This window comes from Piliocolobus tephrosceles, chromosome 15 (genome assembly GCF_002776525.5).
Source record: "Piliocolobus tephrosceles isolate RC106 chromosome 15, ASM277652v3, whole genome shotgun sequence".
NCBI lineage: Eukaryota > Metazoa > Chordata > Mammalia > Primates > Cercopithecidae > Piliocolobus > Piliocolobus tephrosceles.
The window spans coordinates 98,477,631-98,504,603 of record NC_045448.1 but is presented as its reverse complement, the minus strand read 5'-3'; the positions used below and the strand labels follow the sequence as shown (position 1 = coordinate 98,504,603).

Below are 26,973 nucleotides of genomic sequence, written 5' to 3'. Positions count from 1 at the left end.
TAAAGAATAAGCATAAACAACGACCTGCCATTGCTCAGCTTAGCTTGTTTATCTGTATATTGCTTACTGCCCCAGAGTCACTCAAACAGAGGTTGCAAGATTTGTACTTCTCCGACAACAGATAATATCACTATTGTGAATCCTAAATAAACGGTATTTGAGGTATTTTTCAGATTTAGCATTTTGGCATACAGACGAAGAGATGTCACCTGGTCCTCAGACTCTGCTTCCATGAACTGATTCAGCTGTGTGAAGACAGTTCCGACACTCCCATGATTTCACATCCACCCAATCCATTGTTTCAGCTCCCCAGCCCCCGCCCACCAAACTACCCTTAAAAACCCAAGCCTCCGAGTTCTCAGGGAGGCAGATCTGAGAAACTGCTCCCATTCTCACAGGTGGCTGGCCCTGCGATGGAACTCTTTCTTGGCTGTGACACCTGTTGTTCTCAGTGCCTTGGTTTTCTCAGGGCAGTGGGCAAGAAGAACCCACCAGACTATAACCATGGCATTCTCTAGGCACTGTACCAGGGCCCAGGTGGAAGAAAGCAGCTTCGTGAAGTCACAGGCCCAACGCGCGAGGACCGCCCCGCAAGAGTGAGAAAAGATATTAATGAAACTTTGTCTCCTGCTCCGGGAATTTTCACAGTCACGGCATCCTCTTTCTGACCAGCGTCCCTGGTAAAACAATGGAGCATCAGCATCTTCTGTCCCTGTGGGTCTGCTTTGACTCCGTCTTAAGTCTCACTTATCTTTTGATGCCCTCTTGCTGCCCTAAGGTGCCATGGGTCCCCAGCCCACACGGATGTCCCAGGCGCGGGGCAGTGTGATGAGAATATAAAACATCCAGTGAGAGGGAATAAACACAGAGCCGAAATATTCATTTTTAAAGTGATTCAGTTAGGAACAAAAGTGCTTTAAATAAAATCGGAGACATCAGCTTTATGGTCATTACACTAATTGCAGAGGTTGGGCCAGGTCCCTCCCTGCCCTGTCCCCAGCACAGACACAGCAATATAAGATACAGAATGCACTTCCTTAATGGTGGCTGAACTGAAGGGAATATGAAGGGTCATTAGACAGAAGTCCCTGAAGCAGGGGTTTCTCATCTCCAGAAAGCCAGGAGCAAGCTTTAATTGGAGTAAAAGGGCTATTACAATGCAGACGAATTCCCCCGTTAAGAACTTCCAGAGTCTCAAAAGCTCAAGTTCCCCTTGCAGACTACAAAAGCAGATGGGCGAGTCTGAGGGCACAGGTGGGAACTCTAGGGTTCCCCTTGTGAGCTCACGAGTGTCTTTAGTACTTGCCGCCCATAGGAAGGGCCTCAGGAATGTTATCCATGTAGCCGGGGAGCAGGTGCAAGTTCTGCCTTCAGTCAGGAGCGATGCTGTTACACTGGCGGGAGCAGCACAGATGTCTCGTTTGCCAAAGAACACTTCTTGTCATTACGTCTCTTCCCTCACCAACTCAGCTGGGGGGCGGCACTGTAAATCTCAGAGTTATCTGTGTGCGCCTCTCACACCGGTCCAATTGTCCGCATTTCTCTGAGCTCACGAGATCCAGGTCTTCAGCCTCAATCCCCGAGCGGCACACCCAGCGCCGTGGCACAGCTGAGACCCTCTTTCCTTCCCACGACTGCTCACAAGCACCGTGGCTCCTCCGGACTGCGTTGTGAAAATGCCGGTGCCGTCTCTCACTCGTAACTTCCCCTCACTCACCTTCAGGGCTCCTTCTCTACTGTGTATATGATTTTAGAGTCAGGACCGCGTGGGAATGGGAGTATAGCTACATACAGGAAAACGAGGTGCAGGGAGAGAAACCAATTCAGTGAGGAGCGGAGGCGCAGGACTGTGGAGTGTGCATCTGGGGCCACGGAAACAAATGTTAATCCAAGCTGTCAGCTTAGAATAGTCCCTATCTGAAAGCTTAAAATGAAATGTGGTGTGCTACTTATACCAAGAGGAAACGGCCAAACCGTTTTATTACAGGAAATGCACTTCAAAGAAATCGAACTGAAGCAAAGGCATGGTTGCCTGACACACGCAGTGACGGGCCTAAGATGGACTAAAAATGACTTCAAATGCAGCGTGCTGACACCTTTAATTTAAAAGACGAAAAATGGTTGAGTTTCTTGCTTTGTTTCTCTTCAGAACGTAGCAACCGAGTTTTAGATTTCATATGTATACGTTCAAGTAATTAAACTTTTAAAAAACTATCTTATACTCCTCACTTCTTCCTGTGAGAAGCCACACATACAAAGCTGAAAGCAACAGGAAGGGGAGGGTGCCTGTGGGGTCCTCCTCAGTATGCATGTCATCCTGTTTTCCTCCTTGCAGTAATGGGTGACGGAGTGCAGTGACCGACAGAGTGCAGTGACCATGTGGATGCTGTTGGCTGGGCCACATGCTGAGCCAGCTGCCTGGTGCTCCCAAGCACCTGCTGACCCAGGGCTGGGCAGGGGCACAAGGCCTTTTTTTTTTTTTCTTTTTTTGAGACAAGGTCTCACACTCTGTCGCCCCAGATGGAGTATAGCGGCATCATCACAGCTCACTGCAGCCTGGTATTTTTTGTAGAGATGAGGTTTCCTTATGTTGCCCAGGCTGGGCTCGAACTCCTGGGCTCCAGCCACCAGCCTGCCGAGGCTTCCAAAGTGCTGGTATTACACCGTGCCTGGCCCACAAGGCTTCTTAAAGACCTGTAGCAGGTGAAAATTCTACCCAGTGTACTGGCTCATCCTCTTATTTGGGAACTTTCCATTAAGCACCGTTCTACACTAGGCACTAGGGGTTAAGCAGCAAAACGCGGCAGAGGCATGAGGCCTGCATTCCTGAGCGAGAGAGAAACCAGCAAGCAGAGGCAGAATGAGCGATGAACTAGGTAACAAATCTTTTCTTACAGTCCCAAATGAATACTTTACTAATTATTCATGTTTTATGCCATTGTAGATAAAACTTACTGTTTAACCAGTAAGTAGTATTCTTACTTAGAATTTAAATTATCATCATTTGCCATCTATTCAAAGAACATTTAAAGATACAGAGTTAAAATTAAACAAATGGCATATAATCAAAGTATTGAGCAATGGGAGTGTGAGAAAAGAGAAAAAGCCCACATACAATCCATTTACTCAGGATTCTAGAACGACACTGTCTTCTTTCTTTCCCTGTATAAATATAACCTGTAACTTCCAAAAATATCTTTAGTTCTTGGGGGCCACTTTGATTAAAGTGACAAGCACATCAAGTAAATCTATTTCCAGTCACATTCTTATATTGTCAGTGTCGAGATGGTAGTTTGATCATCTTTATCACACACTTAGGAAAAGTAAAGCTAGACGGAGTTCCATCAACTTCTATCGTCACGCTTTTTTAGCCAGGCCTGCGCTTGACCTTCTGACACAGTAGTGCAGGCATGTGGATCGCCGGACCTGCTGACCAACCTGAAGGACGGAACCATTCCAGAATGAATCACCTGCAAGCAGCCCCAGAGGCAAATGTTTGCCCTCTGCCCCTATTTTCAAGGTGGTCTCACAGGTTGACAAGAATAAAGTGTTAGTAAATTCTTAGGATCAAATTCTTATTTGTGCTTCTCTGTCCGGTTTAAAAGCACACACTCAAAAAAACATCACAAAGGTATCAAAGAGATTGTGTAATCCTCACATGTTGAGAGCTCTTGTTCGTAAGCTATTGCCTTAGGGAAGTTATCAAATTGAGACACTTTTCTTTTCATAAATGAATACTATCATCTAAAGAAAATAATCACTGGTGGACAATTTGGTTTTTTTTTTTTTTGACTAATATATAAAACGTGTGTTAGGTTATTTCTTATCGTTCCAATTTTTCTAAAAAAAAAAAAAGCTTCAATTAAAATCTCTCAATTCTGCTGTCTTATCAAAGGCAGATTTTCTGGCTCCCATCCAAGGAAATATTACAAGCTGTATAACTGAAGCACAAAATCACAGCAAAAAAAATTTAAAGTACAAGTAGCAATCTTATATTACTAAGGGAATCTGTTAAAAATTACTGACAACTTTTGTTCTGGTAAGTGCTGAAATTAACAGTTTGCTTGACTGCTCAGTTGAGGATAAGAAAGTGAATGACACATTTTGTTTAATGATGCTTCTCCAATCGTATTTCCCTTTGATCATTTAATGAAAATCAAAGAAAAACTGCTCTTCATTTCTTCATTTTTGTTCTGGACTCGATAAAAGGCTCACTCAATGCTGACACACATCATCCAAACTCATCCCAAGAAAGGGGAAAAAAATCACATCAACTTTAATAAATGCTGTCATTTTTCTTTTTAAAATGTCTAAAGACTCAACTGCTACTCCAGACAATGTTTTCCGAATACAGTACACGCAAGAGGAAAGTCCCGGAGCCTGAGACTCAGCGGCCTTGGGAGTGCCTGAGAGAGAACCTGAGGGCAATAGTGTCCCAAAGGGTGAAGAGAGGTTCTCTCTGGAATCTGACTCAAATAAATGTTTCTATCATATTCCATTAATTCTTTCCCCCACTTCACCTGGACTAAATTCTGGAAACCTCATGAACTTTGGTGACAAAAGCAGCTACATGACTACACATGACACACCACAGGCTCCACATTCTTATTTTGTGGTGTTTGCATATGGTACTATGTTTTAGGCCCACAGGACTGTCCTCCTGTTTTGGAATTCTAGCCAACTGATCAATATATGCAGAAGTTAAAGGAAAATGTGAGGCCTGGCCTCAATTTCTATGTAATAAATTTGCAGAAATTCAGACATTCAGAGTTTGAACAAGGAAGATCTTAACACATCTAGATTGACTCTTCTCCCAATGTTCTATCTGGGTATTAGACTCAAAGCGGGGGAAATGCATATGGAGACATTTATTTAGGTTGGTAGAGTTTGGAGAAAACAAACTGAGAATTAATTATTCAATTGAGACAAACTTATTTTAACTATTGACCTTAAGACAAAAAGTACACATACCTTTTTTCTAAATCTCTGATTTTCTCTCTTAGTGGTTCAACCATCTAGAACAATAACAAAAATCAGTTTCAAAGCAAAAACGCAGTTCTCAACTCCTTTCACACCATTCTGATGTTTCAGATAAGGCAAAACAGGTTTTAATTTCTTCTACAAATTAACTTCCCGTTTGAAATTACGATACACCACTTGCATCACAATGCTAGAACTGAACAGATAAACTGTCGATTTGAACTCTTACTCCATAAACGCCTCAGTTTCTGAGACAATTAATGGATGTGCTCACCCATCTTACTAGGAAGAATGTAAAAGGTGTTTCAGGTTCATAAAAATAGATCAACACTATCCATCTCTTTTTAGGAAGAATCCCCTAAGCATGGCCCACAAAAGCTTAACATCTTGTTTCTGCAATTACTGTGTATATTCATGTTACCAGCTGCAGCACATAGTTGCAGGCTGTGAGTCAACCCACATCCATGTCTGTAGACACTGTGGACTCAGGCAAAAAGACAGCAACCCAAGGGCTTCCCAGGACTCCCTTATTTGGCTTCAGATCCAAAGTAAGTAACCCCCCATCCTCTCCCCCACAGTCCATGTTACAGTGGTCTGGCTGTATCTATATGTATTTCAATAGGAAGTGCATAACCAAGCATAGGTGCTAGCCTTCAGCTGGGTGGGTGTGCGACGTCTCCATCTGCGCATGTGGACGCTCTTTACATTTGTTGGCCTAGCATCCGATTGGTGGCCATTTTTCTTTTCAGCATCTGTGCCAGTGAGAGGATGCTGGTACTCATCTCTGTCTCCCAAAGGCAATCACTTCCCTTTCTCAAAAAAACGCTTACCTGAAAAGTCATGTAGAAGTCTAAATCCATTTTGCCTTTGAGGTAGAACTTGTTTTAATACGTCAAAAATGGACCAATAGTAACAGATTGCATGTCCTCTTAAATAAAGGAGTAATTTTTTGAGACATGGTTTCAGAATCACAGAACAGCATCAAGCTGCCACAGTAAGAATGACAGCACAAGCAAAGGAAGCAAACTTGACAAGCACACAGACAAAATAGATACAAAAATAGAAAAAAGACTAACCTCTTCAATCTTGCTTTCAATTTTTAGTTCACCATTTTCCTGGATAGACCTGTTGAGTAGAAAGCTATAAAACTGAGATCAACTGAAAGGCTTTGTGACTTCAAGACTGTTTCTGAATAACTTACCCTAACATAACCCAAAGGATGCAGACCACCTCTGTCTCCGGCTCAACTATCAGTCACATGTACAATTCCCTCCAGAAGGGATGCACCAGAGGAAAAGACAACCAAAGGGAGGGAATCCCCTTATATCCATCTATGAACATGCTCAGTATTACCTAATGGATTATTTCCACTAAACTAAAATAATCTCACTGCTATGCTATATCCAACACAGGATTTTAAATTAGAAGCAGGAAGTGTGTCTGTAGGAGTGTATGTTTGTGCCTGCTGGGCTTTCCTGGGGATTTAATGCAAAAATGGAGTCTTTTAAGTAAAACCACAGAGCTCCTTTAAATGGGATCTGAGCACCCCACCTAGTCATACACAGCAGCCTTTGTCAGGAGACACATACATGCCCTGGTGGTAGGAATCAAATCGACACTGTCCCACCCACCTTGCAAAACCCAACTCCACATGTAAAGTCTCCTGAGGGCATAGTAACCTTTTACCCTGGTAGACACGTGCAGCCGCATTACATTACAATACCAACCTAATCATCACAACAGTGATTCTCACAACATAACCAAGGGGAGCAAATTTTCCTTTACATGGCAGATGATTAACAGTACCAAATTTGCTTTTACAATAAATGCTTATTTCTTTCTGCTGATTTTTTTTAAAGGCTATTTGTTTAATTTGGTAAAGAGATAACACAAGGGTTCTATTTTTACAAGAGTGCCTCCTGCCCTGTGAAGCACACACGATGCATACAGGCCTAACGCTGGACTAAATAGGTGGTCTCTGCATCGATATCCACTAGCTGGCCCCCTGGAGTCACGGGCCAGCCATGGCTTCCCGAAGACAGCTCCCTTCTCAAAAGGCTTTGCAAAAGCCCCTCGGTGTTCTTGCTCAAGCCACCCAGAAATACAATTTACATAAGCTAGGGTCAACCCTTTATTATCTACATAAGAAGGGAAGAGAGGGGTGGCTGACCATTGCTTTACTTGTGGGCTTTACTTGGTAATTGTTAAAATCAGCTGCATTCCTTGAGAATACCGATAGGAGAAAAGAAACAGCTCAGATACGTGAATAGCAAGAACCCAGTTTTGTTTTTAAAATATACTTTTAATTAAACCATGACATTCATGGTACATATGTACCAACTGAAATGTGTCTATAAAATCCAACCACAGTACCCAAGTAATTAAAAACAATTACCTCATATTAACGAAGTTGCCCCAAACAGCTGTAAGAGAAAGAAAAAAGTCAATGTTTAAGTCCACAACTTTCAGGAATTCCAATGGATGGAATCTTAAATTTTAACCAATATTTTAAATTTTACAAAGAAAATCAACTTATGTCACGAAGACAACTAAATGCACAGTTTGTTTTCAAAACAATTAAATCTTACCACAAAATAAGTAAAAACAGGATCGGCAGATTTTATTCAGGCCAAGTTTGAGAACTGCAACCCAAGAACATTGATTCAAGTTGCCCTGAATATATGCTCCCATCAGCAGCAGTGACAAGTGGGCTTTTAAAGGAAGAGGCAATTTCTAAGTTACCAAGAATTTACATTAAAATAACATAAGCTACTGATTGGCTATACATTGTTTTTTGTATCAAAATTTCCAGGAAAAAGATAATTGGGTGAGGCAGCTGGGCAGAAACAAAATGCCTTTAAAGAACTGGCTCTGGGCATGGCAGGGCATGACTTTAGTTCCATGCTCATGTCGCTGTGGCTCGATAAATTCTGCATACCTCACATGGCCCATACTGCTCTGAGCTGTTTTTCTTTTCTCTCTATCCCCGTGGTTTTGGAATACCTCTTTTGGGGTCTGGAGTTGAGAGTGCATGTGAAGCTTTTTTTTTTTTTCCAAGTGACAGATCTCCCTATATTGCCCAGTCTGGTCTCTAGCGATCTTCCCGCCTCAGCCTCCTGAGTAAGTGGGAATGCAGGCATGCACCACCACACCTAACTAAGGATGCATGTGTTTTGATAAACAGTATGTTCTCAACCTTCGTTTGAGGAAGAGCTAGTCACAAAAATCAAATAATCACATGTCTGAAAGAAGTCCTAAGGTTCAGTCTAATCTCTCCCTTGCCATGATGATGAAAGCAAACCCAGAGAGGTTAAACAGTGGCCTGCAGTGTGGCTTAACTTCAACGGGAGTGCATCCTTTCTCAGCACTTACCACATCTCCCTTCTATACTCTAGGCACCTGGTGGGCAGGCTCTCCTGTGCCTGTATACAGCTGGCCTTCGGTAAATGTGTGTAAGTCAGCCCTGAATCAACAGCAGATGACTTTAAAACAGTATACTGGACCATGAGCACTCACTTTAAGTTACTGAGCAGGGGATTCTTTCTATGGAAGTCTTTTCTGAGGATAAGCGGTCCTAACATTTTGTACACACTCCTATTTGGCCCTCATTTGGCCACTCAGCAGATACTGAAGGCCTTCTAAGTGCCAGGTGCATTTAGGTGCTTCCAGGCGCCAAGGAGGTACAGAGAGAGTAAACACAAACGTCCTCCCAGTCCAGGGTTGTTAATTTTGTGAGTTTGGGAAAGCCCTGAGGTTAGGATCTCATCACCCCAGGCATCTTCCCATTGCCATCCTCTTATGTGTAGTAGGAGTTTAATGGCTACTCATCAAATAGGATGCCGTATACAAACTGCACCCCCACAAGAAATTCCCACTCTCAAGAAGGGGAATGTCGCTAATTCCATAAAAGCACATCTCTCTTCAGAGGAGGAAACTTGATTTAAAAAAAAAAAAAAAAAAAAAACAGCAATATATGACCAAATAAATAAAAGTGGCAAGAAAGCAGGGAAAAGGGAGAAATTAAAATAAAGCTATTAACTAGATTCATTATTCATTAAAAAATAAAAACTGCTTATGTCAGGGGCATTGGAACCAGAGTAACTCCATCTTGAACAGAAGCTGGGTAAAGTGAGGCTGAGACCTACTAGGCTGCATTCCCAGACTGTTAAGGCATGCGCCGGGCACAGTGGCTCACACCTGTAATCCCAGCACTTCGGAAGGCAGATCACCCGAGGTCAAGAGTTCAAGACCACCCTGACCAACATGGTGAAACCCCATCTCTACTAAAAATACAAAATTAGCTGGGTGTGGTGGCACATGCCTGTAATCCCAGCTACTTGGGAGGCTGAGGCAGGAGAATCACTTGAGCCCTGGAAATGGAGGTTACAGTGGGCCGAGACCATGCCATTGCACTCCAGCCTGGGCAACAAGAAAGAAACTCCATCTCAAGAAAAAAAAAAAAAAAAGATACAGGTCATAAAGACCTTGCTGATAAAATAGGTTGCAGTAAAGAAGCTGACTAAAACCCAGCAAAACCAAGATGGCCACACGAGTGACCTCTGGCTGTTCTCGCTGCTCCACTCACACCAGCGCCATGACAATTTACAAATGCCAAGACAACGTCAGGAAGTTACCTATATGAGCTAAAAAGAGGAGGTGTGAATAATCCACCCCTTGCTTAGCGTTTCATCAAGAAATAATCATAAAAATGGGCAACCAGCAGCCCTCAGAACTGCCCTCTCTATAGAGGAGCCATTCTTTTAATCCTTCATTTTATTAATAAACTTGCTTTCACTTCAAGGACTCACCCTGAATTCTTTCTTGTGCAAGATCCAAGAACCCTTTCTTGGGGTCCGGATCGGGACCCCTTTCCTGTAACACTTATACCTTTGGACCACGTGATTTTGCTTTTATCTTATTCTCAGGAAATCAGTAAACATACAGGAAAAGTGCCCTCACCAATTTATAATCACACACCAATTTATAATCACACACACAAAAAAGGAATAAACCAAAATATCCCACAATTAGAGAACTGCTGTATAAATTGTCATACAGCCATTTGATGAAATCAGAAAGCCATTAAGTATGACTAAGGAACTACATTGTAACATGATGCAGTTATGACAGTACCAGACGAAAAAATATATATACAGTGTGACTCTCACTTCTATAAAATGCATTGGGGAAAAAAAAGACTGTGAAATTTCCAAAATACTGAGTTTAAATGGTGACATGAGTAACTGTTTAATTTTCCTTGTGGTTAAGTGTTTACTTACTTTTAAAAAAGGAGGGAAGAGAATTTAACCCTTACTAAACTCCATGTCCTTGTTGTCCTGTTCTTGCCTCTTTCTAGACACCTGGTGAACACCTGGGTCAGTCCTCAGCTCGGACTCCAGGCACTGCTGCCACCAGAGTCCACAAAGATCACCTGTGAGCCACCAGTTGCCCAACCCATGTGCACTTTTCTTTACTGTGCTATATATCTCAAATAAGTGTACTGTCTCATTTTGGCTGTAGGATGAAGCTGCTTATCGAAGTAGACAAAGTAATCCCTTTCTTACTGAAAACAGTATTCCATGTTATGGAAGCATCCATTCTCTTATTGCCTTCTGGGCACCTTTTGGCAGACTTTTCAAATCATTTCATGGTTATTTGCTTTTTCAGTTTTTCTTTCAAACCTTTTTTCGAGTCAGTTTAAAACGTTGATTTCAGGCTGGTGCGGTGGCTCATGCCTGTAATCCTAATACTTTGGGAGGCCAAGGCAGGCAGATCGCTTGAGCTCTGGAGTTTGAGGCCGGCCTGTGCAAATTGGTGAAAACCCCATCTCAAAAAATTAGCCAGGGGCGGTGGCCCGTGCCTGTAATCCCAGCTACATGGGTGCGGCGGCGGGGCAGCGGTGGGGGGGGGGGGGGGGGGGGGGTGGGGGGGAGGGTGTGGCGCAGAAGCAGAAAGATCACTTGAGCCCAGGAGGTCGAGGTTGCAGTGAGCTGAGACAGCACCACTGCACTCCAGCCTGGGTGACAAACGTTTTTTTTTCCCCCTGTCTTGGGGGGGAAAAAAAAGTTGATTTCACAGAAATATCTCAATCCTTCTATTCTCAGTTCATTTCAAAGCAGTGAAGGCTGCCACCCATCCCAGACACCTTCGGTTTCCTTGACCTTGATGTCCTGAGCCCTTTCCCCTTGCCCGCTGATTCTCCTTAATTATCTCTTCCTGGGGAAGCAGGTTGATGCCCATGCTGCCCAGGATCAGCCCTGGCGAATGATGCCCAAGCCACAGCCAAAGCTTTACCACCCTTCATAAATGGGTAAGAATGATGTAAGCAGATAAGGACCAGATCCACTTCTGGGTCTCAGACTTCTTCCACTGACCCTGGAGGCTGGAGACGTACCTGGAGACATGCCCTCTCCTCCCCAGCTGCACCTCCTGATTCACGCTGCAAAGGAGGCTTCATGAATCCCTTCCTTCCCCACTCAGACCTCCACACTTCGCCACTCAGACCCCCAGAGCAGCCCCCTGCAAGCAGCACCCTGCATGGGACTCTCCACCCTCCCTAAACCACCTGCTGTCCCCAACCCTTCAGCTCGTCTACAGGTGGTGTCCTGGGCACTTGCACCTCCAAGACTCATCTGAGATTTTATTCTCCAGAAAGCATCTTCAGTCATCCCTCCTGCTCCAGGAGACACTGGGGGCCCTGCTGTGTGGCCAAGGCCTGCTACATGTTTTGTTCTAATTGGTACCTTACAGGTGGGTCTCTCTGCAAGATGAGGTGTTTTCATATCTACATTTGCTACACCAGGCATACGTGGTCCAAGCACTAAAATTAGCTGAATGCATGCCAAGTAATTTTTCCCTTCTCTTACAACATTTATCCCTTGCTTATCACTTTTTATCTTCAGACGCGCTATAACCAATTGATGTTTACAATGTTTTTATGTCAAGTGTTCTGGTCTCCTTTCAAATTATCAAAAGCTCTACCTGCTTTACTTCAGACAGAATCCAATACCCAGCCCAGACCAAAGAACAGACACACACACACGGCAAAGCAGGACAAACCCCCACATTACTGCATAGATTCCAAATGGAAAGACACAAGCAATTTCCAACAATTATGGAGCCTTAGTTTTGTGTAGTTTTGTGCAGAGTAGCCTGAAAGGTTGCAGGGCATAGACCTTAAAAGTTAAACATTACTTTAAAGTAATGTTGCTTTTAAGTTTTTGCAACCTGCTTGAGTTATTTTGACCCACCTTACGGTGCTTCAAACAGATCGCTGGGCATTACTAACAGATGCATTCTACAAATATTTGAACTGAATTAAACCCATTTATATAGTATGAGGAATCAATATTAAGAAAAGTAAGTATTTTAAATGAGTGTCCTTTTCCAACAAAGAAAAACTTAAAATGCTAACCTAACACTTTCATAATCTGAGTCTAACTTGATTTCTTAAACAGTCATCAGCTATCATGAGATCAATCCTTTTAGAACAGTCTCCCAATCTGAAGTCTTGTGGGTCTCCACGGATCCCTGAATGGGTTTCAGGAAGACTAGAGCGGAGTCTCATGTGAAAGCACACATGAAACTGTGTGTTCACAGGTCAAGGTCCGCCAATGAATTCAAGACCCCAAACGAATTAAAAACCACCAATTCAAAATCCATCAAAGCCCAGGATTTTAAGAGGCACATTTGTTTTAGAATAGAGATACAGCCTGAGTCCCTGAATGCCAGGCCACACACAAAGTAGATTCTTCATCAGGAATCCAGATCTGGGTAGCAATTTCAATGGTCCTATTTCAAGTAATGTTACAAGGCTGGATCAAGCAAAATCACCATTTCCGTTTTATACCTGTCCATTTTAAATGGCTACAGTATGCTTTAGCATGTTTTTCTGAGTCATTCCAATCACTATTTTAAACTGGAAAGCATACGTACTTGTACACTAAGTCACAGGAAGGAAGTGTGATTTAGGGAGACAGCTCTCCTACCCTACATTATCTATGTAACACTGTATGTAAGGCACGCCCTTCTTTACAGCAGCTTGCTGGATGCTCAGTGAAATCAGGCACCCCTCGGCTGTGGGGACCTCACGCAGGCTTTGCCTTCCTTCCAACATTTCCTAAAATCCTTCCTTGTTCACCCATCCCCCATTCATTCAACAAACTCAGTGCTTGCAGATGCACAAGTTAAGCTCCTGCACACATTGCTTTACTGTCCAGTAGGTGATGTGGGGTCTGTGATGGAAACGCAGCAAGTATGGGGAGGATCCGCAGAGAGGGCACGGAGAAGTCTTCCCAAAGGCCTGGCTGGGTGACAGACAGTGGGGGGGTCCACCTCAGACTACAGGAAACAGCATGCCCCCACTTCCTGCAGTAAAAGGTGGATCAGCCCCCACTGGCTAGATGCTGGAGAACTTATCCCTTTATTGAGACCTAGGCCTTTAGACTGAAGCATGCACAGAGAAAGAAAAGGCATGCCCCAAAATAATAGTAACAGAGGCCATCAGTCACAGGGCAAATGCAGGTCTCTTTTTAAAAATTTCAACATTTATTTCAGTATCTTCTAAGAGCCAAGCAATGTGTGAGGTCCAGTAGCCAATGCTAAAAGGCAATCCACACTGCCTTTTAGCATTGCAAAGGCTCTGCAAGCCCCAACACTGACGGAGATGGGGCCGGGGGGTGAGGCAATGTGGATCGGATTCTCCAGTCTCAACCAATAAAATTCAGGACCTTCCAGGCCACAGGTCTGTACTTCAGACCTGCTGAATCAGAATCTCTGCGGAGGCCTCCAGCAGCTGTATTTTTTAAGAATCCCAGGTGACTGTGACCCCTGGCGAGGGAAGAGGACCTCTACCCTAAGGGATCTGGGGACCTGCTGCCACCACCTATTGCCCACCTCTCTGAATGTTCAGAGTCCAGGCTCAGGCCACCTGCCTCATCATTTCTCAGACTTGCCCCATCGCCTGCCTCAGGGCCTTTGCACTTACACTTCTCCCAACTGCCTCTTCACCTTTCCCCCTTCCTCCCTGCCTCTCCCAGTTCATCCAAGGGCTCAGCTCAAAAGTTACCTTATCAAAGAGGTCTTCTGACCAATCTATCTGTAAGAGCACCCCCACCAACAGCCCACTTAGCCTTTCTTTTTCTTCACAGCACTTATCACCAGCCAATACACCTATTTATCTATGTCTATGTTTATTGCCTGTTTGTGCCCAACAAAAAAATGTAAGCTCCACAGGAGCACCAATTTTGGTTTGCTCAGTGCTGTTACCCAGGGTACTGAGACAGATGAACATAATATGTACTCACTCAATCTTTGCTGAAAGAATGACTAAAAAGCTCCCCCAAATGACTGGGAATTGCTACTCTAGGACAGCAGTCAGAAAACTGTAGGCTGGGTGTGGTGGTGAGGCCTGTAATTCCAGCACTTTGGGAGTGTAGACTGCTTTAGCCCAGGAGTTGGAGACCAGCATGAGCAACATGGTAAAATCCTGTCTCTACAAAAAAACTACAGAAATTAGTTGGGCATGGTGGCACACACCTGTGGTCCCAGTGACTCAGGAAGCTGAGGTGGGAGAATCGCCCAGGAGATTGAAGCTGCAGTGAGCCATAATTACACCACTGCACCCCAGCCTAGGCAACAAAGTGAGACCTTGTCTCAAAAAAAAAAAAAAAAAATTACAAACCCACAAAACTCTATTAAAAGAGCCAGAATAGCAAATATTGCAGTTTTGTGGGACATCTCCATCCCAGCTACTCAACTCTACCACTGGAGCGTGAGCACAACCAAAGATAATTTGTAAAAGCATGGCTGTGCTCCCACACAACTGTACTGAAGGACACAGAAGTTGCATTGATGTAATTTTCAGGCGCTGTGAACTAGTATTCTTTTTGACTTTTTTCAACCATTTAAAACCTGTGAAAACTTTCCAGCTCTTAGGTCTTACAAAAACTAGCAGTGGGCTGGATATGACTCATGGGCCACAGTTTGCTGACCTTTGCTCTAAGGGATACCAGAAGGACTAGGGTGATTCCAGTCCAGGGAGTTCTTGTCCTTGAAGGAAAATGACCAGCAGCCACCTATATATAAAGCACGGTGGAGAAGTAAAGGCTGCAGTCACCCAAGTCCTGGGCAGTGGCGTGAAGATGCCTGTGAGCCACATACTCATAAATGGGAAGACTCCCAGACCAAGAAGGAGATTCTCGTGGAGGAAGAGGGAGGGGCGGGGGCGGCAATGCCAGCAGAGGCCCCTGGGGAAGGGAAGATGCAGCAACAAGGTCAAGATGGGCAGGATAGTTGTTTTCCTAACAAGCCCCAGGAGATTCTGTTTATGAACCAAATATGGGCACCGTTGTGTTTCCTTTTATATTATTCCAAGAAAGCTGGGCTCTGGACAGCAGGCAATGAACAGCTGTTCGGAGCGTGAGAGACAGTGAGGTGCCGCAGCCTGAGCGAATCTGGAAGCAGAGGTGTGAGAGACAAATGGGTGAGGGAGGAGTTGAACAGAGAGTAAGTAAATAATGCAGAAGGCAGAGCCCACAGGTCCTGAGGGTGAGGACAGTAATGTCACAAGATAAGAGCTCCAGCTGGGGCAGGGGAGGCTGGTCTGAGATAAGCACACACTTAGCTCAGGGCATCCTGTAGCAAACCACATGAAGACGTCTCACAGGCAAACAGAACCTGAGGCCTGGGGCTTGAAGGCCCGCACCAGCCAGAGGTGCAACCCAGGGCCTGTGTGGGGTGCACATGGTGAGAGGCCACAGCCCTGGGGAGGGCCTTGTAACAGAACCAAGGCACGTGCCCAGTAACAGTGGCAATGCCGGCATCATTGCTGCTTACTGAGCACCTACTCCACGTGGGCCTTTTATGTTGGTTCTAATCACAAAGTCATGGTATCACCACCATCCCACAGCGGAAGACAGGCCCCAAGAGGTAGCCTGTAACTTGCTCGAGGCCACACAGCTAGTGCCCACCCACCCCGGGCCACCCTTCCAAAAGTGAGGCCTCAGTCCAAGGCCTGCATGACCTGTCAAGGGCTCCAGATTCCTTCCCATCTGCACGGAATAAAGGCGCCTTGTTCAATTCCAAACACATCCCCTAAGCTAATCCCCCCATCCTCGATGCCACGTGGCACATGCTCAAACAAAAACTGAGTGACATCAACCTCCACGAAATCCTCAGCGGGGCAGTGAAGCCTCCTGGAATGTGAAAGATGCCCCCCATTTCAGGAGACGAATAGTGATTTCCAACCTTCCAGTGCTCAGAGCAGGAACACTTTAATGTAGAGAGGCGTTCAAACTGGAAATCTTGAACAAACAGAGGGCACCTTGAGCACACTGAAAGTAGTATTGGCAGAGAAAGTTCCAGAATGCTGCTGCTGCATGCATTCCGATGCTGGACTGTTTGCTGTTCCTCTCAAGTTTTTCTGAACATGTGAGCTGTATCAAAAAGCTTCATCTGAGTTGTAAAACAGTTTGTCTGCCAAGTGCTTGCAGCGAAGCTACATGGAGTCTTTATACCCAAAGGGAGACTCCAAAGTGACACTTCTAAAACCTGTCCAAAAATTATCTGGCACACCTTGCATGGGGGGACAGGAGGAGTGTCTCTATGTCCTTCTTTTAAGTCTGGGGGTCTTGGGCTGCTTGGACCACAGGGAAGAGCAGAAGATACACTATACGATGTCTTTAGATGATCACAGATGGCCAGTGCTTCCGCCACATTTGCTAAGACACTCAGTCTCAGAGCCCTGAACCACCATGCATGAAGTGTGACCACCTGAGGCCGGACAGGTTGCCTGTGGGCACTCTAACAGCCAAGCCTGAGACTGTCCTCAAGGGCCAGACCTGCCAGTGAAGAAGCCGCCTGCAAATGGATGCTCTAACCTGGGTGTGGTCCCAGGCATCACGAAAGGAAGAAGAGCCATCCCCATCTCAAATTTCTGACCCATCAAACCCATGGGTATAAATACAATGGTAACTGTTTTCTGCCACTATGTTTTAAAGTGGTTGGTTAAGCAGTGAAATATAACCACAACCAAAACAGAGCCAGACCTGTCACCACCTTTAATCTACTGATGCTCATAGGCCCAGGTCACAGCCCTCAAATCAAGCCAAATATAAGGCTAAACCCCTCCTCACCCACAGCATACCCTACCAAGTGTATCTGCCCCCTCCTCCAGTCAAAAGCGCAGCTTTGCATCGAGACTGGTCCACCTGGGTAGAAGTCAAGGGCCAAGTCTGAATCTTCGGAAAATTCTGATCCCAATCCTCCCAACCCAGGCTGCTCCCCACCTGACCGCAGTCCTCCCACCTCCCATCTGAACAAAACAAGTGTACATAGGAAAGATGCATCCTTACTCACCTCCGAAGAACCCCAATCATCCTAGCTCTCTGGAAAAGGGCAAATCTTTGACTTGCCTTGGATAAACCCTGAGGTGGCACAACTGAAATGTTTTCTTAAAGCAGGTAAGAATATGCATCATTCTTCTAAGGAGAGAAGCATTCAGAGTTTGGCTTAAGCTGACCAGAAGGTCCAAATCAGAAGATACGGCTCTGTGTTTAATTCTTCGAGTAAGAAAGGGGGATGTGTCCCTGGGCTGAGGGGGCTTCGCAGTTGCTAGTTCCTACCAAAAGAATGAGGTGCTCAAAGGTCAGGCATCATGACAGACCAAAGAGCGGCAGTTGCCGAACAGGAAACCATGCCTACTCCTGAACCTGAAGGAGCCTTAGCCCTAAACTTCCTGAAGCATGTCCAGACTAGAGTAGCCTTTGCCGCCGCCGCCCTCAGCCTTCCAGGCCTGCAATCATCCTAAGTGGTTACACGGGATGAAAAGTGGCCCAAATAAAAAGGCAATTTGGGGTACCTCAGCAGGCTCTAGCAACTGGCATGCTCCGAGCCTAAAGCGGAGAGCACTTGCTTATCAGACCTCCCTGTGGTCCTCGCCCTGCTCTCAGCCCTCCAGGAAGCCAGAACTCCAATTAGTTGCCTCCAGAAGCAGGAAAAGAGCAGCCCTCTGCAACCCCAGATGGTAGGCTCTGAAATCCGGCTATAAAACCCTTGTTTGTGATGCACACCTTCCCGTAGGCTTACCTAATAAAATTCTACCAATATGCCCAGGGGAAGAAATCTGCCCCAAGATACCACTTTTTTAAAAAGGTGGTTAAAAGTATGGGTTTTGCAGATGATACCTGCACCTTTTAAAAGTCTTTCCACATAAAATGTCAACATTAAGTAAAAAGGACAACTTAGAGGATAATACACACTGCAGGGTCAATGTTTTTGCTTTTTAAAGCTACATGCATTTTTTTTTTTTTTTTTTTTTTTTTGAGCTGGAGTCTCACTCTGACACCCAGGCTGGAACGAAGTGGCACGATCTGGCTCACTGTAACCTCCACTGCCTGGGTTCAAGCGATTCTCCTGTCTCGCCTCCTGAGTAGCTGCGATTACAGGTGCATGCTACCACACCTGGCTAATTTTTGTATTTTTAGTAGAGACGGGACTTCACCATGTTGGTCAGGCTGGTCCTGAACTCCAGACCTCAGGTGATCCACCTGCCTCGGCCTCCCAAAGTGATGGGATTATAGACATAAGCCATCAAGCCTGGCCTAGCTACATGCATTTTTAAAGCTATACATGTATATATTTGTTTATTTTAGAATAAAATACCTGGATAAAAGAAATTCACTTCCACAGGGAATCCTCTAAGGGAGAACAGCACAAACGCCTGTTCAGACCAGAGCTATGCAAAGTGTGTTCCTTGTTCCTGAACTGCACCAGCAGCCTCATCTGAGAACTTGCTGGAGATGCGGATTCTCAGGTGCCAGGCAGGGCTCCTGTCTGAATATTTATGTCTCCTTCAAATTCACATGTTGAAATTCTAACCCCCAATATATTGGCATTCCGAGGTGAGGACTGTGGGTGGTGACTGAGTTGGGAAAGCAGAGCTCTCATGAATGGGGTCAGTGCCCTCTTAAGAGGGACCCCGGAGAGCGCCCTCACCCCTTTGCCATGTGAGGACACTGTGAGAAGGCGCCATCTCTGAACCAGGGAGTGGACCCTCACCAGACACTGAATCTGCTGGGGCCTTCATCTTGGACTTCCCAGCCTCCAGAATTGTGGGAAATAAATTTCTGTTGTTTATAAGCCACCCAGTCTGTGGCATTTTGTTATTGCAGCCTGGGGTAGGATAGCTGTCAAAGCAGACACTCTGGGGTGTGGCCCGGCCATCTGGCCTTAGCAAGGCTCCAGGTGATGCTATGTGGCCCAAATCCGAGACCCTCTGCTCCAGGTGCCCACCCGTGTTCTCACTTGCTCAGTTCCTCTTAAGACATTCCACATTTTAGTAAGACAAAGAACAGAGTCAAATGCCAGAAGAACTCCTCTGCACGCACCTCCTCCGTCTCAGGCGCTACTGAATTCTAGATGCCCCTTCTCCCTCTTCACTGCTCTTCCATCGTGGTTGGCAGATGCTGACAACGTGCTCTTCCACGTGTCCCCCATCTGTGTGCCCGCCACGTGGGGGCCCTGGCCACTGCATCACCAGGCCGCCTTCTTCCGGGCCCTTCTGTCTATGCCATCCCCATGCGGCACTTCTCCCTTCTTTACACGGTTTGTCCAAAAAGTCTTTGTCCTTTTCCTGCTCAAGATTTCCGAGTTCTCCAGAACAATCTGGTCACCTGCTTCCGATTATCAGTCTTGAGCATGCACCCCACATATATGTATATGTACCACTATATTAAGTTCATTATAACAGAAATAAACAATGTACAAGGACGAGGCAAAAAGTATGTGTGTCTATACATGTATGTGTGTGTATATACATACATGTGTGTATATATACAAGTATGTGTATGTATACATATACAAGTGTGTGTAAATATATACAAGTGGGTGTATGTATATATGTGTGTATATATATATGTATGTGTATATATGTATGTGTGTGTCTATGTGTCTGTGTGTGTATATATGTATGTGGGTGTATACATATATAGCAGCTCCACAATCTCTTTTGCAATATTCCACGTGGAGTAGAATACCCCCTAGTAGATGCCTGGCACTGGCCACCACACCCAGCCCCCTTGCCCCTGCCCTATGTCCACTCCTCCATCACCTGTGGCAAGCTGGGCAGGGTAGTTCTGAGCACACCCAGTGGCCTCCAGCCTTCCTGAACCACAGAATGCCTTCCAGCTTCTTTTATCACACTCGTACTTCCTGACCAAGAAATAATCAGTGTCTGATCATTAATGGGCCTTTTTTCTAACGGACGGCAGGGCTGTGCTGATAAAGCTTGCTCAGGACCAGGTCCCTGTGGGCTGGACTGGGCACAGCTTGGGAGCAGGGCTTCATGTTACCTTTGCTCTGTGCAGCAAAGCCCGTCACTGGTGTCTGGCTCTCTCCTCATCCCAAGGGCACCTAATCTCCTTCTGTGGCTCCGTCATGCATCAGGCACAGGCACTACGACATAAATCTACCAATGAGTTCTGTGCAACCATGGATTCACGAGGTAGATCTCCACATTGAAAGATTTCCTCCATGGCTGGGCGCAGTGGCTCATGCCTGTAATCCCAGCACTTTGGGAGGCTGAGGCGGGCAGATCACAAGGTCAGGAGTTTCAGACCAGCCTAGCCAACATGGTAAAACCCTATCTCTAGTAAAAGAATACGAAAATTAGCCAAGCATGGTGGCGTGCACCTGTAATCCCAGCTACTCCAGAGGCTGAGGCAGGAGAATCACTCGAACCCAGGAGGCAGAGGTTGCAGTGAACTGAGATCACACCACTGCACTCCAGCCTAGGTGAGAGAGAGAGACTCCGTCTCAAAAAAGAAAGATTTCCTCCACATACAAAGTAAAAAAGCAAAGCACAGAAAAATCAAGGGCATAAAACCATTTACATTTTAAAAGCACTTAAGACATTCTAACCCATGGGAAGGTGAACAGGATTAGCTGGAAGGGAGCAATGCATTCCATATACTTCCAGACTGATTGTTAAAATTATGAATTAAAACTAAGCCCCAGAAATATACGTAAAACATCAATGACCCTTGCATCTCACTATCCAAATTATAAACCACCCTTAACCACCAAGTACCTTCCCAGGTTCTCCACCTCACCTTAGGATTTGGCCACAAAAATACTACAGAGAGAAAGCTCTGCAATAAATACTTCAGTAACAACTATGTGACTAATTCTTGGAGCTGGAAATAAGATACACTATCTGCACATCTCCACCTGAGAAAATCAAGTACTTTCTGTCACTGGAAGCAGGACACCAATCAACTTGGAAACATGTTGCACTCACACGTTTCACTCAAGGTTCTAGTCCAGTGTCACCACTTAACAAGCACAAAACATCTCTTCATCCGAAATACCAGAGGATAGCATCAAATTTGGGGAGCAGAATAGGGAGGCAGAAATAGAAAGAAAATTTCCAGACCACTTCTGATCTCCAGAAAGTAAAAATGGACTTTGATCCTTCAAATTACTACAGACAAATATCAAATGATAAGAAGTGGATTCTCCTTCTTTCTCTCCTCCCAACTCCACAAATATCAATGATGCCTGGTGTGGCATGGTAGAAAATGTTGCCATGCTATTTCTTTTGCCTTTTTGTACTTAAAGAGATGTAGGCTCCACCTACAGAAGTGTGACAATATTTTACCTCAAACAATAACAATGGAAAATGAAATATACTTACCCTAAGGTTACCAAATGAATGAATCTCCTTAGTTTTTGATGGAATGAACAGATTCATTAAAGAAAAAGAGGAAAATCAAGGGGAGGGAATCCCTCCTAGCTCATGGGGGCATCCCACAGGGTGGGCTGCAGAGAGGTCACTAGAGTTTCGCCCCTCCCATGCCCGTCACCAGTGAGGCTAAGCATCAGGGCCCTCATCCTTAGAGGCACATCCTGCAGCAGCCCTGTACTCTTCTTCCTCCCACCAATCAGGTCCCTGGCTGGGGCAGGGCTCTGGGACCTCACCATTGAATGCCAACACTTCTCTGAAAACTGCTGACTGGCCCCAGCTCCCAGCACACGCTCCCTTCTCAGCAGGCTCCAGCCAGCACCACAGATTAGGTTTGAGAATAACCGTGGATGAAACTATTTTTAGAATGCCTAAGGCAAAGAAAGCTGGGGCAAGTGGGGCATGGTGGCTCACAACTTGTAATTCCAGCACTTTAGGAGGTCCAGGCGGGAGTATCGCCTGAGCGGAGGAGTTCGAGTCCACCCTGGGCAACATGGTGAAACCCTGTCTCCACTAAAATACAAAAAACTGGCCGGGCACAGTGGCGTGCACCCGTAGTCCCAGCTACTCAGGAGACTGACACACCAGAAACACTTGAGCCCAGGAGGGCAGGTTGCAGTGAGCTGATAAGGTGCCACTGCACTCCAGCTTGGGCTACAGAGTAAGACTCCATCTCAAAAACAACAACAACAACAACAACAACAAAAACCACCACCGTACTAGTTAGAAAGAAAAAGTAAAAGTAAATTCAGACTTCTCACCACAACTTTTAGGTGGAACTACTATGATCTAAGAAACCCAGGACTGCTAATGCTAGAATCCAACATAACATGTAAAGCTCTATTATTTCTTTCAGAAAGTAGGGCACTTTCTAAACATTAAGAACAAGATGGGAAAAATGTATACAACTTAAGCATTCATTCAGAAGGCAAAGGATAATTTTTTTTTAAAGATGGATTATGATTTCAGGGCTCTTTATTGCTTACTGTTAAAAAGTTTTGTTAGTAATATATTTGATACTTGATCTTGATGTAGAAAGAATGCTAAAGAGAAACTTGATGGAAATACACTTTGCAAAAGAAAGAAATTACAACACTTTCCTGAGGGCCAAAAGAAAGGTCTGTCTAAAGCAGGGATGTCCAATCTTTCGGATTCCCCAGGCCACACTGGAAAAATAATTGTCTTGGGCCCCACGTAACACTAACAATAGCTGATGAGCAAAAAAAAAGAAAAAAAAAAAAAAAAAAACTCATTTTATGTTTTAAGAATGTTTATGAATTTGTCCTGGGCCACATGCAGCCCGCGGGTCACCGCTTGAACAAGCTTGGCAAAGAAAAGCTAGGCGCTATTTCTGGATGGGAAGGCAATTTAATATGCAGAAATTATGAGGTTTGGGATTTTTCTCTTCTTTGCACTTCATTCTCTAGCTTTTCCACATTGAGCACGTTGTTTTCTTATTTCTCCTGTATTTTGTAATTTTCAAATGGGAATTTAAAACATTGTAATAATGGTTTTAAGTGAGCCTTTTCATTTTGTGTTCAAAAGGGGCAGAGAGGGAAAGGTGAGGGAGGGAGTCTAGGAGGAAACCACAGCACCCAGGGGCATGACCCTCAGCCACTGCAGCTGCGCCCCAACCCAGAGGGTTGTCAGTGCTCTGGGCTCATTCTCTGTGCCTCAGTTTCCCCCTCTAGGAAACGGAGAGAACATCTCCCTTCTTCACGCCTCACTGCAGGAGAGTCGGGTGCCGCTTCTCCTGCCCAAAGTGAGGGCTGCATTCCAGCATCTGCACTGGTGGGTGGCGGTGGGGTGGGAGTGCAGTTAAGGTGAAGCCTAAGGAGGGCAGAGAGTGTCACCATTGGGGTAGTGGGGTCCTCTCACTGTATTAAGAACCTAGGATAGAAATTCCGTTTTTTAAATAATTAGGATGCATTGGGGTAAGGAAGCAGGGAATCAGAAATAAATTCCACAGAACAGCAAAAGAAACCTAAAGGAAAAAAAGGAAAAGATCCTGATTTGGCAGTATATGGGTTTTGCTAAGAAGTCCTGTTTATGAGGACCCGTTATTCACAGCTAATGGTCATTTCCACCAGAACCATCACCAGGCCCCTTGATGAGTGTCAGAACAACTTGGTTCTTTCCCTTGGTTACAACCAAGCCATCCTACACCACCAATGTTCTGTTGCTGATAAAACCCAGCTGCCTGCTCACGTCTTTTTTTTTTTTTTTTTTTTAAAAAAAAACAAAAAAGCAAGGTCACCCCAGTATATACGTCAACCAAATTCTAACTTAGAACCAGCATGCTTTGCTTTCAATTTCTAAAAATGCTATAAAAATATTCAAAGATACTAAGAATAACATTCCAAGATCTCACCACCCTAACAAAATTGTTTTCCTTTTCTAGCACATCCAGACTCCCTCTGAAAAAGACTGCTTTGAAGTTCAAATGTTTTCTGCTGTTGCTTTACTTCACTTACTTATTTTGGTTACAGCAACTCTAAAAAGCTTAACCAAAAAGAAACTGATGGATTAACTCCAAATTCACTCTTGGCCCTTCTAAATGCAGGGCGATGAGGAAACCCTCGGCCCCCTCGGTGGAGAAGTTCCCACTTGCTGGCCGTCACTGCCCTTCCTGCCTGGAAAGAGTCCCTCTATGTTGCAGGTTACTTTACAACACCTTTTTTCCCTTGAGGCTCATCAGCTGAAGCTACCATCTCTTTAGAGAAATTCCCTCAATTCCTCACAGTATTTAAAACAAATTATTTTTACCTGCAAGGCAAAAGAGACCAGAGTATCTTCATTTTACAAGTGGAAAAAAAAAAATGAAACAGAAGGTTAGAAAGCTTGCACCACGTGATAGGGTGAGCTGAATCAGGGTGAGACGACTTTATTCAGAAAAGGGATGATCCCGCCAAGCACAGTGGCTCACACCTGTAATCCCAGCACTCTGGGAGGCCGAGGTGGGTGGATCACCTGAGGTCGGGAGTTTGAGACCAGCCTGGCCAACATGGTGAAACCTCATCTCTACTAGAAATACAAAAATTAGCTGGGCGTGGTGGACCATATTTGTAATCCCAGCTACTCCGGAGCCTGAGGCAGGAGAAACGCTGGAACCCAGGAGGAGTGGTTGCAGTGAGCCAAAATCATACCACTGCACTCCAACCTGGGCAACAAAGCGAGACTCCACCTCAGAAAAAAAATAAATGTATAAAAAGAAAAAGAAAAGGGCTGACCCTGAATTACTCCTCCCCACATTTGCCCTTCAGGTGATTCCTAGGACCTGTCATATTTGTAAGACAAAAAGCAAGAAAAGAAATTTGCAGTAGACATTAATGTGGGTTCAGTACACACGAAGAATCTGGTAACCGGCCTCACCTATTCAACATCTATTTGTGAAAGCTCTCCAACTTCACATCAGACATCTTCTTGACTTCTCAGCTGTCTTAGTCTGGGTTCAGGCTGCTACCACAAATATACTACACAGTGGGTGGCTAATAAACAGGAATTTGCTTCTCACAGTTCTGAAAGCTGGGAAGTCCAAGATCAAGGCACTCACGGTGAGGGCTCACTTCCTGATTCACAGACGGTGCCTTCTTGCTGTATCCTCACATGGTGGAGGGAGAAATGAACTCCTTTGGGCCTCTTTTACAAAGACACTAATCCCCTGCATGGGGGCTCTGCCCCTGACCTAATCACCTCCCAGATACCCCACTTCTTCATGCCATCACTTCAGGGATTAGGTTCCAACATATGAATTCCAGGGGACACAACCATTCAGATCACAGCACTGGCCTGTACAGAAGTACCATACATATCATATACCAGGACTAGAAGCCAGTCACATATCTACAAAAGGTAGGCAGCACAGGAGAGAGGCACACCACAAAGCATATTTCAGGCCACACTGGCCAACCCCCAAATGCAAAACTGATTATACTTTGCCCTGCCCTAATGTCTGAACACTTCAGGCATGCTCATCAAAATCTCTCTCATGCTGCACAAATTCTTATGGAAGGCTTACTCATCTCATTAAATCAAGTTTATGTCAGGTCAGACTTCCATGTTCTGCCTTTATGGGCCACAAAGACTCCTGCTCCTGGCACTGTGCCACTCCAGACTCTGCTCATTCCATCACTTTCACCTTCAACTCCACTGCCCAAATTGTATCCCTCTGTGAAATGCCAACTCAATGCCCTGGGTTAGACCCATTAGATGGGCATCCCGTTCTCTCCAAGTCCCAGGTCTCATTTCTCTCATGGTCCTCAGCACTTTACCTTGACCACTTTACCTTGTCCATTTTCTTAGGAACTATGGTGGAAAAAGGGAAATTTGTTGAAAATAAAGACACCTAAGTCCTAAACCCCGTTTCTACCTACAGAACACTTCTGATACCACGTGTGTGTGCTTTTCCCATACTACCAACCAATTCTCCCACTCTCTAGACACCAAGCAAGTGGCCAATGATTCCACTCAATTCTGGCTCCTTGGAGAGACGGTTGATTCCAGGTTTGGGGCAGAAAAAGAACAAGATGAGCCTGAAACATCTAGATATCAAGGAAGTGCTCGAAGACTAAAAGAAGCTACCGATCCACAGTGATTAAAGAATGATCACTATGAGTTTAACGGTGCCCCCAAACTACGTCCACATCCCAATTCCTAGAATTTGTGATTGTTATCTCACTTGGAAAAAAGGTCTTTGTGGATGTAATTAGTCAGACTTACACATTCTGCCTTTATGGGCCACAAAGACTCCTGCTCCTGGCACTGTGCCACTCCAGCCTCTGCTCATTCCATCACTTTCACCTTCAACTCCACTGCCCAAATTGTATCCCTCTGCGAAATGCCAACTCAATGCCCCGGGTCTTATGGGCATCCCTTTCGAGGGAGCTCAGCCCTGCCAACACCTTGATTTCAGACTTCTGGCCGCCAGACTGAGAAATAATAAATACCTCTTGTTTCAAAGGCACCTAATTTGGGGTAATTTGTTACAGCAGCCATGGGAAACTAATACAGTGAGAGAATAAAGAGGGAGGGAAAGTTATTTTCAAAACAACACCAGTTAACAAACATTAAAAGATTTACACAATTAGAAAACCACTAATTGCAATCCCCAACATAAAAACTGGTCCAGGCAAGGATCGTCAATGGACATGAAATGCACTGGCTGGAGAACAAGATATTCGCACAGGCTGCAAGAATCACTCCACAGATTGCAAACTGCAAAAATGTACCTTCAAAATGAACAGCGTAGAGGC

General features: G+C 45.0%; 1 protein-coding gene across 7 annotated transcripts in view; it reads right to left on the bottom strand.

Annotated features, from left to right (window-relative positions):
• Positions 1–26,973, bottom strand: part of UXS1 (UDP-glucuronate decarboxylase 1) — a 93,746-nt gene that overhangs the window by 58,692 nt on the left and 8,081 nt on the right. For 2 of the 7 annotated variants that reach the window (XM_023211300.1, XM_023211298.2), the window contains exons 2-4: positions 7,376–7,403; positions 6,057–6,105; positions 4,972–5,015 (exon numbers count right to left, since the gene is read on the bottom strand). In XM_023211300.1, the coding sequence (XP_023067068.1) occupies positions 4,972–5,015; positions 6,057–6,105; positions 7,376–7,403 (121 nt within the window). Of the gene's footprint in view, positions 1–209; positions 3,659–4,971; positions 5,016–6,056; positions 6,121–7,375; positions 7,404–26,973 lie in introns of those variants that run through there. The other 5 variants (XM_023211299.1, XM_023211296.2, XM_023211303.1 and 2 more) reach the window with 4 other exon arrangements.